At 40.0% G+C, this 12689-nt stretch overlaps 1 protein-coding gene across 1 annotated transcript; it reads left to right on the top strand.

Annotated features, from left to right (window-relative positions):
* Positions 1-8419: 8419 nt before the first annotated feature.
* On the top strand, positions 8420-10512 carry neflb (neurofilament light chain b; the record flags this gene model as incomplete). Its single annotated transcript, XM_079251726.1, is given in 5 exon segments — positions 8420-8460; positions 8462-9554; positions 9668-9792; positions 9880-10220; positions 10310-10512. Coding segments are annotated over 5 exon segments (1803 nt in total).
* Between the last annotated feature and the right edge of the window lie 2177 nt (positions 10513-12689).

Here is a 12689-nt window from a genome sequence, read left to right as displayed (position 1 = left end):
AAATGAAACATATGAAACTGTATCAGCAACTTTTTCTGGCAAATTTAATTGATCTGTTCTGAATGTCCAACATCCTGTTGACCTTTCCAGACAAACAGGACAAAAATGTGAGAACTAGATCTATCACTGTACATTATGTCATATGAGCTGACAGACTAGCAAGTGTAATGTGATTAGGTTTAACATGATTATATTTAACCAGTCTTAACCTTAAACTATCCCATGATTCCAGTGAGTAGTACTGAGTTACATTACTTTTGATTCCTCACCCTTTTTTTTTTTTTTTTACCAGTAAATCAGCTTTAATTCCAGTCTAATAAAGTTCCTTAAATCCTTAATTAATTGTGTCTCAGAGTTTTTCTATCCCAATGAGAACATGTAAAAACCAGCCAACACATCAGTGACAACATTAAAGTCAATAATACTGTTTAGCAGCTTCTTGTGCCATCAGAACATTCTAGACCCAGTGGTGTATAAATGTATTTCTTTCACTTACTGAGTTTGTTTTCTTTGGGAGCAGTTCATTGATTTTGGAGGCCATAAGTGCCATAGTCATTAGGGGCTGTGCTGAGTCAGCTGGGTCGTTTGTTTCAAAGATGAATCCACATTAAAGCCAGAGCCTAAGGTTTCCCAGCAACCCATTGTTAGAAATTGATAAATATTTTTATTTTACTTTATCTGTGAGTGGTTTTGCTGTTGTTGCTTACTGTAATTATAAAGCACTTTCACAGTCGTGTTGACCTTTCAAAGTTCTTTAACACGTCACATTCACCCATTTGTGGCAGCCTGGAAATAATAAGGCATAAATAATACCTAATTCAGATGTTATTCATGGGTGTTTTTAATTTAATAATAAGGCCTGATGAAAGCAATGGGTGGCCAAAAATATTGTCTTTCTTTTATTAGTTCCACTTTGAACTCTTTCTTTATGTGCAAACATTTGATTAAAAAAAAAAAAAAGTTATATATATATATATATATATATATATATATATATATATATATATATATATATATATATATATATATATATATATATGTATGTATGTATATATATTCTTAAATCTTCATTAAACAATAAAAGGATTAGTCATCCCAAAAGGTAAAGAAATGTAGCTATTAACATATGAATTGAACAAAAACATTAAATTGATAACTGTTTTTCCAAAACCAAAGTATTCTAAAGATTTTATGTTCAACCGTATCAAACGCCTTATAAAAGCCTAATAACATAATCACACCATCATCCTCAATTGAAGGACCATATTCTAGTGGCTCTAGAACCAGTCTGAGGTTGAACAGACCGGTCCTGCAGGAACACAGGCTGGGATTCACGAATAATCTGTTCTAAGCCAAGCTTTAACCTGTTTGCATTAACGTGAGTAAGAATTTTGTAATCAGTATTTAATAATGTAATTAGCCGTAAGTTATCCACAATTCTCTTATTTTTGGGAATCAGAGTTGTTGGTCCTTGTTTCATTGTGGGTGTTAATGTCTTATTTAGAATTATGTCTTGGATAGCTTAAAAAAATAACATCTTCTAGTTTTTCCAAGAAGAATTTTATAAAAGGTTGATTTGCCCATTTTCAGTTTGTTTGCTGCTTTATTTAATTATTCAGTTTTGATGTCTGAATCACATTTCTTTGAAACCTGTATCAAATTTTGGGATGTGGATTTTAATCTTAACAAAATATTGTATTAAATGAACTATCAGACAGTTAGATGAGTATAATTTAGCATAAAATGTATGTATTTCTTCTGATATAATTTTATTATTTGTGCATTCCTCTGCATTTATTAAATGAATATTTATCATTTACTTTTCTTCATCTATGTTTTTCCAAATTGTAAAAGTATGACATACTTTTTTCCACCTTCTTCTATCCATTTTTCGCGAGCTCTAATGTAGGCTCCATTGACTTTTTTTTTTTTTTTAAATACCAGTAATAATAATTAACAATTTTAACATACCTGTCATCATTTCAAAACTCCGCATTGAATTTCCAATGATCTTTCTGAAATGTTGGTTTATTTTCAGGATTAAATTTTAAAGTTATAACATTGGGATCAGTTAATGGATCAGTGGAGGCTGAAACATGTGAAACATATCTGTACAAGATAGCTGAACCATAAATCTAATCTAGACCTATTGTTTCCATTTGGTTTTAACAAATAGAAGTGAGTGTTTGTTTTCTCTCTATATATATCATTTAAATAATTGGCATCAATAAAATCTGTCAATTTTGGATTCCACTGATTGATATTACTCCTGAGGGAAAATATATCCTGCCATTCATTTGGAACAAGATTAAAGTCACAGCATGGCACAAAATCTGTTGTATAAGCATTTATATTCGGATAAAACATCTAACAATTTTGAGAGGGTCTTGGCTGCAGCCTGGAGAATGAGGCGAGGCTGGATATGGGCGGGTTTGGACGTCCAACTTAACCTTTTGGTTGGATTAACCCTAACCCTAACCACGCCCATTTGCCATCCAACCACGGTTTGACGTCAAACCCAGCCCAATATCCAGCCCCGCCCCATTCTCCAGGCTGCAGCTGGGCGTTATTGGACAATTTCCCAACAGTAGCTTATTTTGAGGCGCTGAGGTATTTGCATATACATTCACCACTATCATAAATCACTAGCCAGTGTCCTGAATCATCTGCCTGAAAAGTCACCAACTTTGCTGGACATCTATTAAAACAAACAGCTACTCCAGCAGAGTGATTAGTGAATACTATTTTATTATTTGGCTGAATACTATTTTTCCTTGGTTTGTCCAGAAGGTGGCAGCAACGATGCTTGAGTGGGTCTCCTGTGATGAAGTGCAGTGAGTTTTGAGCCTTTTGCAGAAAATAAAGAAAAACAACTTTTCCTTTAACATGACCCCTAAGGCCTCTAACATTTACCAAAACAAAAGATAAACTTAAGTGTAACTTTTTATTAGGAACAATATATAACAAAAATGAAAAAAGCTGAAAGATGAAGTTATTTGTATCCAAATGTTATTTCCTCCTGTCATTCTCTAAACAAGTAACTACAGGTTTATTCTCCATCTGAATAATTAGAAAACTGTAAATCCAGAGCATATATCTGAAAAGATGCGATGGCCGTTAATATGTCCAAAGGGTCGACCCATCGGTCGTAAGCCTTTTCTCCGGCATTCCTGGCTTGCAGGATTCTTTTGCCAAACATTCCCCCTCTCCAGGCGATCTTCTCTTGTCAAGTCTTCTGCAAAACAGATTTTTTTCATCTTCACAGACCTTTGCTTTGTTTTATCTTCTCCAGATTCTATCCCAATGTAGACATTTCATGAACTGGATGATCACCTGGCGTCTGCTGCCCACTTCCTTTCTTCCTATCCGATGCACAGTATCCACAAAGTTCCCCATGGTAATATTTGATATAAGGCATGCGGTTAAAAATAAAAGAATTAGTTAACCAGGTTACAAGTATAATAAAATCATCAAGATTAATGTGACCTCCTGAGAGGCTAGAGCATCAAACCATCATGCTTATATCTCACCAAACTGCAGATCAAAATCTTTAATGTTGCACCAATGGAGAGGGGTATTACAGACATGGTGGGGGAGACAGACGTGTGGATCACATGAGCCACAGCTGAGTGGGTGGGGACGATACAGGCTACCTGTAGAAAAAACACGAGGAAATCACCAGGAAGAGGGTTTTAACCTTAAACAGCATTGATGCTAAGGAACCAGAGATCAGCCAGGCCAGGTTTCCACTTGTATACTAATAGAGAGAGCGAGAGGAGGTGTTACTGAGGAGAAGTAGGAAATGAAGGAGAAAGAGACTGAGAAGGCGTCGTGTGATGTCATGCATGAGGCGGTGTTGGAGTGAGAGAAACAGGAAGCAGGAAGCAGATGGATGACTGCCTTGTCAGGTGATAACGGCATCAGCAGAAGAAGTGTGAGCTCCGACTTATAGACAGAGACTTGCAGAAGTTCAGCAACTCGAGACAAGTTCAACCTGCCTGTGTTTCTAGATGGCACAAAGGCACCACACTGAAAACATAACAGAAATCAATGAAAATAGTCACACAGATGCGGAACCATCAACATAGAAAACCCAGCAGGGTGGAGGTGTGCACAAAGTATGAACAAGAAGTGTAACAACGCAGCTGTGTAGTCTCTGTAAGAGACCGTAAATCTTGTAGGGAATGCAGATAAGCCTCATGCCCAAGGCCACAGACGCCCAGCTGCATGAAAGAAAGTCGTGAAATAGCAAAAGCTTTTCAAACATGTTATCAACTGTTTACCATTCATAAAATTATCATTATAAACACCAGCAAAAACATATCAACCATTTGCAATCGTGTCAAAAAAACAAGCAGATTCTTGTCAGACTGAATCCTGAAGTCATCTGCTCTGGGATCACCCCTGTGAAACCAATCAGCCACAGTGTGATGACATGAAGTAACAGTACATGCACCTGTGCACAGATTGATAGTATCCTGCACCTGTAAAAGATAACTAAGAATGTCATTAGGGTGCAGCAGAGGTGATCACCTCCTGCTCTGACTGCAGCTTGAAGCTGGATGCTGCGTGAAGGATGGGGAGCGGCTACGGAGCCGCTTATGGAGACCAAATGATACGTTCTTTCATGTCATTCACCAAAAGTCTTCAATATCACCAGAAAAAGTTGTTGGACTTGGTGATAGACGCTCTGTCTTTAAACACAACAGTAAGAGGGGTCTGAAAAAGCAGCTAAATATAGTACCAAAGTTGCGAAGGTAGAAATAGGTCCACACAGTGTAATACTAGGCAATTGTATATATATATATATATATATATATATATATATATATATATATATATATATATATATATATATATATATATATATATATATATATATATATATGTATGTTGTTGTTTTTTTTTTCCCACAAAGAGAAAGTACAGAGAGATTAATGGAAATATTTAATTTCTCCTTTGTTTGACCAAAGTGAACTTAAACCATCCCTTCCAGTAAGTTACTGCTCACACACACACTTTGAAACACTTAAGCATCCCTGGAAAGAATGAAAAAACACAAATAAATGTGGCTGGGGGTCGGCCTGGCCAGTTAACAACACTTGTATTTGGCATGTCTGATAGATATCCTGCTACATCTTTTTAACTCCTCTGACAGAATCCTCTCAGGTGGAGACAGAGCATCTGCAGCAGCGCAGGCGCCATCTGCTGGTCGAGAAAAATCCCTGCAGCAAAAAAAGTCCCAGTGACAAGCTGCTGTAGAAGCACTCCACCATGACAGGAGGTATCTGTGTCCTTTGGGTTAACTGTGCATAATAATAGCAATTTCATAAAGTTGTTTCAAGGGTGTATGGGCATATACTAGGCAATTAGAAACATATTTTACAAATTTTACGACACAAACAGACCAGATGAAGAACTATTGCAATTATTAGAAATTAGTTGACCAAGAAGGATTTTTAATTAAACAAAATTCGTCTTACAGATAAAAGGCACAGACATGGGTATGAGATTTGCACATGCTTATGCAGATATTGTTATGGCTCAATGTCAAACTATTGCCCAGGAGAAATGCATCAAAACTCCCTACATTATTATGGGATGACATCTGGGCGATCCGGACCCACTCTGAGGAGGACTTCCACACATTCATAGACACATCAAACAGACACAATCCCTCCATCAAACCCAAATCCACATCTGATCACAATTCCATTAATTTTCTGGACGCCACCACATTTAAAGGACCGAATTTCACACAAGAAAACAGATGAGACAAAAAATCTGTTCTAAGGACACAAGAACACACACTATTACATAAAACCAGCTTTCACCACAGGCACACCTTTGCTGGGCTGATTGAGTCACAGTTATGGTTTCACAGGATCTGGACACAAGCTGCTGATTTGAAACATGCCACCATGGTGCTGTGTTCCTCTTTGTCCAGCAGGGGAAACTCTAGGACCTTTCTCAGTTCCTGCTTCAAAACATTTCTCCAGGTAAATCCCATACAGGTCTCATCTGCTCTCCCGTTCGTCACCACCTCCTCTCCAGCCACAGTGAGGCCGACGGGAAAGATAAAACACCATTTTGATGTCATTTCAGGGGAAAAAGGCTCTCCGATTGTCATCAGAATGATCAGAGCCCTCAGAAAAAAAACAAAAATATAAGGGATTACCTGATTAGGTCAAGAGTCAAACCTCGGGAGGAGGAGAAAACAGTTCATCCCCTGTGGGTGAAACAGGGAAGACCATTCACCTCAGCTTCCAGGGTCACAGACAGAACATCCAGGGGAAGTTAAGGGGACACTCACTGACATCCAGGGCCATAATTAGCCTGCGGCTATAAGCCTTATGTATATGGCATCGGCCTACCTAGGTGGCAATGTATTCTTGTACTGTCCCTGCCAAATAAACAAATAAATAAATCCAGCGCTTTTAGTTCCATGACTGGGATGCAGTGAAGACCTCCGTGCTGAAGAGTAATCCCTGCTGCACGGATCAACAGAGGAGAAGGGGTGAGAGAGACTGGATCAACAGGCTGGGGATCACCTTTCCTCAGGGCCTGAGTGAGGGGATGTTCTTCCACTGTTGATCTGGTCCTCCCCTTCTGTCTCCTCCCAGCACAAATTAATAAAACACGCTAATCATTAGATTAGCGTGATTAGATTAGATTAAACAGAACATAAGTTAAATGATGGACTAATATATAGTTGGCTGCACAGGCACTAGGGTGGCCAGATGTCATGCTTTGTGCGGGCACGTCACACAAAACGGGGTGCTGTCCCGCATTGTTATAACCAGGTTTCATTTTTGTGAAGAAAAAACAAACAAACAAACAAAACAAAACTGGCTTTTACTAATTGTGTGTAGTAAAAGATTTGACGGCTGTCACATCACACCGCCTGCTGATTTGATTTACACTCATGTCAATCAAACTATGATGCACTGGTGCACCCACCAATGAAAATAGATAATACACTGATCGATCATGGAGGACAGGAGACGACCGCAGTGAAGAAGAAAAGAAAGTGTTGTTCCAACAAAGACTGGGAAAGCATATATTCTGGGTTAAACCTGTTTGAGGAGACTGTGAGAGGGTATTTTGTGATGTTTGTCAAAGTATTTTTTTGTGGCAGCATAAAAAAGTCATAAAAAGAGTCATAAAAACGTGCTACTCAGAGGGAGACTTTATAATCACATATTTGTTAAGTTTGGATATTAATTTTATTACCAAAGAGCAGAATAGAAAGTTTTTTTTGTTTTTTTTTAAAAACTTTGTCACGGCAGAGTAGAATCTCACGTTGTCCCACATTTTCAGTCTTTGTCACACATTTGGTGAGAAAAGATCTGATCACTCTAACAAGCACTTGTAGAGTTAATGAATAAGACAGTTACATGGCAAATTTTGACCCCTTTGGCTTGCCATAGCTGTGTGAGTCGCTGCGTAAGCGCCTCCCCAGTCAAGAAGAAGTGCATCCAGCTTCAAGCTACAGTCAGAACAGGAAGTTATGGCACTGGCGGACCTATAGCCATCGCCTACTGTCAGATAATGTCTATCAATGAAGAGTGTGATTAAAAATATTTTAAAAGTTAAAATTACTGTGACATTTAGACTCTTAATTAGTAAACAACTGGAGTTGTTTGTTTAGGTATTGAAAATGACACTTTAACTTGGTCAGGAATATTTCCTATTTCTTTATTACTCTTTTATCAATGAAGTGCATTTCTCCAGACCTTATCCCAAGTTTACAATATTAATATCTATGTCTGCTATCTGATTCAGGCATAAAATAAAATTCATTTAAATATATATAAATAAAATGAATAAAAATAAATGAATATATATATATATATATATATATATATATATATATATATATATATATATATATATATATATATATATGTGTGTGTGTGTGTGTGTTTGTGTGTTTGTGTGTGTATATGTGTGTATACAATTTCTCACTTTGACAACACAACAGCATGTTGTTTATCAGGGTTTCAAACACAATGACCAAAACAACATGGCGCAGCTCTGTTCATTACACCTAAAGCCCTGAAAATCCTGTGTTTAAATTTCATTCATAGATTTTTCTTTTATAAATACCAAAGAATTGTTCTGCCATGCTGAAAGATGATGTCTTTATTAGCATTTATGTTGGTGAAATGTCTCCTGTTCTGCAGTTTTGGGGAGTAACAGTACACTGTTTTTGTCCTCAGTGACCCCATCTCTTGCAGTCCCCTTTTTTGCTTCATCCTTACTTATTTCCACCTCCCCGCTCATCTTTACCCCTCCCTGTCTCTCGTTTGGCACTGGCTGGCTGGCACCAGAATCAATTCTTTCTGTCAGCATCCTTGCAAAAAAAAAAAAAACAACTTACGTCACAATCATTACTGGCTCTATAAAAGCCGGAGTAATGCAGATTCACTGTGCAGTCAGCCTCACTGCATTCCCTGACAGAGCAGCCCATCTTTCAAGCCATGACTTCAACCGGCTTTGACACTTACCTCCCCGCTACTTACAAGAGGAGAGTAGTTGTACGCAGTGCAGGATATGGAGCTGGAGGAGGAATAGGATCAAGGTCTCTCTACTCCTCCCATCCTGCTCCAAATACTTCCTATGCATCTTCACGCCGAAGTTATCCAACGTTCACCCGAGCTTCTTCCAGTTTCTCCGGCATACTTTCTGCTCCAGGTCGTGCATCTGCTACTGAGCTACGCCTTGACCAAGCGGCACAAGTTAGCACTGAGTTCAAAGCATTAAGGACCCAGGAGAAGGCTGAGCTTCAGGATCTGAATGATCGCTTTGCAAGCTTCATTGAGAGGGTTCATGAACTCGAGCAGCAGAACAAGTTGCTGGAGACTGAGCTGCTGCTGCTCAGACAGAGGCAGGTAGAGCCCTCCAGTCTACGGGCCCTGTATGAGCATGAGATCCGCCAGCTCCATGCTGCTGTTGAGGAGGCCCGCCATGAGAAACAAGCAGTCCAGGACCACAGGGATGAGATGGAGGATGTGCTGAAGAACCTGCAGAAACGCTATGAGGATGAGGTTCTTGGTAAACAGGAAGCAGAGGGTCGGCTTGTAGATGCCAGAAAAGGAGCAGACGAAGCAACACTCGGCCAGGTGGAGCTGGAGAAGAGAGTTGGGACTCTCCTGGACGAGCTGGCCTTCTTGAAGCGTCTCTGTGAAAGTGAGATCGCGGAGCTGCAGACCCAAATACAATACAGCGCAGAGGTATCTGTAGAAACCAAGGTCTCCAAGCCAGACCTGTCGGCGGCTCTCCGTGACATTCGGCAGCAGTATGAGAAGCTTGCACAACGTAACCTTCAGTCAGCTGAAGAATGGTTCTGCAACAAGGTTAGCGTGATGACTGCAGGCTCTGCTCGCAGCACAGAGAGCGCCCGCAGTGCCAAGGATGAATCTGGAGAGTATCGTCGACTGCTCAAAGCTCGAACACTGGAGGTCAATGCCGCCCGTGAGATGAACCAAGCCCTGGAAAACCAGTTGCAGGAAGTGGAAGAGAAACAGAGTGCTGAGATTTCTGCATTGCAGGTAAACTTCACTAAAACACCAAAAAGAAAAGATGTTTTGAGATGATCGTTCAGTTTCTGACAGTGCTTCTCATTGCATTATAATGTACCACCATGATGTTTCTTTTTAAACAGGATACAATAAGCCAACTGGAGGAAGAGCTGAGGACAAACAAGAATGACATGGCTCGCTACTTGAAAGATTACCAAGACCTCTTGAATGTAAAGATGGCATTGGATATTGAAATTGCAGCGTACAGGTACTTATCAACAGGATTTAAATAAATACCATAAAAATCCAGGATTTATCATGTGATTTCCTTACAATATGTTTCTTTTTGCATCAGGAAACTGCTTGAAGGAGAGGAGAGCCGTTTAAATGTGGCCGGACCAGGAGCTGTCACTGTTTACTCCCAAGCCATGTTTTCTGCTCCAAGAACACAAGTCTCCATGCAGTCCCAGCTGAGCGCCACATCGCCGTACCTGCTGAGCTCACGCTTCTATTCTTCATCGTACTCCACAGAGGAGGCAATATCTGCAAGCCAAGCACCTCAGGTGGAAACCAGAGATCAGGAGGAGGGGGATCCTGGAGATGAGAAGGAAGAAGAGGCAGAGCAAGAGCAGGAGGAAGAAGGGGAGGAAGAAGATGAGGAAAAACAAGAAGAGGAAGAGGAAGGAAATGGAGCAGGTTAGTATAGTAGTTTTGTGTAATCTGTGTGTCTCTATGGAAATCGTTTCTAACCATTTTCCTCCTGAAAAAAAAAAAAACAAACCAAGAGAGTGAAGTAAAGGAAGAAGACAAAGGAGATGATGAAGAAGGAGGAGATGAGAGCCAACGTCCAGAAGAGGACGACGCTGAGCAGAAAGAAGAAGAGAACGATGAAGAGCAGGTAAAGGAGGAGGAAGAAACTGCAGAAGAAGAAGAAGAAGAGGTAGACGCTAAAGGGAAAGATGCCAAAACAACAGATAAGAAAGTTTAAATTCACTCTCCAAATATAATTTTTGCTTCACATGCAGAGATGTGTCACTCAAGCCAAAGGAAAATCTCCTAAATCAGAAATCTTGATATGTCTGATCCAGCTGAGCAGCTTAGAGCATGACTGCACATGTGCAGAGTAACAGCAAAGGCATTGCTGGGACAACAAATGATGTCTGCTTGGTGGAGATTTATTTACTGTCACCAAAATGTGCTTGTACAACTGTGTATGAAATGCCTTACTTCCAGTCCCCACTGAGTGCTTTAAGTCTGTACTGAACTCCAATAAAACCTCGAAGCCTTGTTGACCTGAAGCTAGCTCCAGGCTTTTCATTTGTATTTATGTAAACAAAAAGCTGCAATAATGAATCAAATGAGGTCAAACTGAAGACACGCACGCCATAAAAACATCCCAACTCTGTGCATCACAAACAAGGAGGAAGATTTGCTTATTAGCTTGGAAACTTCCTCTTCATTCAGCTTCTGTCGAAATGAAAGCTAATTGGGAAAAGTACATAAATGGCAGGCGAAAGCCTTGTGGTTGTATTCACACAGATAAATCACCTCATAAGGGAGAAGGGAATGCGTGGTGAAACTGCACCGTCGGCATGGCAATTAAAAAAAGCAACAGACTTTTGCAGATAGTATGAAGCTTTACAACGTCAACGTGACAAAGTAAAAAAAAGAGAAAAGTCTAGTAGAAGAGTTGAGTTACAGGCCATTTTGTCTTTATTTGATTCAGCAAATCGTCTCCTGACGTGTGTCTCTGCGATCAGTGAGCTGACACCAGTGTTTTTCCCGCTGCTTCACCCCCATCCACATCACTGTCCATAAATCAGAGCACGCTGAAACCTTTATGACTCAGCTTCTGCTGCACCAGAGAGTCTGGCCAAGTGTCAACTCAGGCGGAGCAGCAAGAGGGAGAGGGAGGGGAAAAAGAGCAATTTCATTATTTCATTAGATATACAGAGAAGCAAGAGGAGGAATTAAAGGGAGGAAGAAGGGGGAGAGAGAAGCTAGAGACACATCTTACCGCACTAAACCTTGACAGAGGACAGACTGTTTATTATCCAGTAACGAGGAGGATGATCAGGGGCTTCATTTAGGCATTTGCAAAAAAGCAATCCCTATTAAGTGCAGTCTAGACACACACACTTACCTTCAGCCTGCTCTTCTCACTTCTTTGGATTTAACACAAACACACATATGAGAACAGAAAGCAGCTTTTGTTGGTGAAAACGACCTGCTGAAATCCTGTCATCTGAACATATCTGCATTTTTAACTAATCTGATAGCTGTTTTACTGAATGTTGCATTTTTAATGCACTGCTCCCAAGGTGGGTCCTCTTGTCCTCAGTTCCTCCCACCTTCAGCCGGACCACACCATCCTGCACATTCAGTCACTCTGGCCTCAGAAGGACTAAAGCCAGTCCAAAGCAGCACTTAATTTAATTGTAAGACATTATACGTTGCAATGACTCTGACTTTGCCACGCACACACATTCACTACTCAAACAGACAGCTTTACAGTAAATGCTTTCTTATCGGATTAAAAAAAAAAAGCGGCAATGATAATGACGAAGCTCCTCACAACAGACACAGTCTGGCAAACAGAGATTTCTCTGCAGCTCTATGTGTGTATATGTGTGTGTGTTTGCCATGCATGTTGCTGGATCTCAGGGCACAGTAGGACATAGATCCCCTGTAAATGTACCATATCAAAACTCGGCTGTATTATTTTTATCACATTTCATCTTTTAGATATCGACTCTCCTCTTGTGTTTCATCCGTCACCTTCGGGCTGTGAACTGATTGGTACATAAATCCCCACAACTCTCTATCTCTTCAGGGTGTACATTATGTTGGAAGGGGAATGGGAGGGGGTGGGGGAGTGTCTGGCACAGCGAGACCTCCCAAATCCTTTCATTAAAAAAAGTAAAAGAACTTAACCTGCAGGAGGCATCAGCAGCAGCTGACTTTCCTTTGAAACAACAGGAAGAAGTTCCCGTGCTGTGGAGTTACCCCAAAACAAAAACTCTACTGATTGTTGTCAAAGTTTGTGAGCATAACTTCTGCATTGTTGATGATAACAGGAAAATTCAAGTTAAAATTCAGATAACTGAGATGTAAAGGGGAAAAAAGACTAAATAAATTACCATCTATTTATTTACAGCTTTTAAA

This window comes from Telmatherina bonti, assembly GCF_933228915.1.
Source record: "Telmatherina bonti genome assembly, chromosome: 13".
Lineage (NCBI taxonomy): Eukaryota > Metazoa > Chordata > Actinopteri > Atheriniformes > Telmatherinidae > Telmatherina > Telmatherina bonti.
Note: the sequence above shows the minus strand (reverse complement) of the source record. Positions and strands in the feature narration are given on the sequence as shown.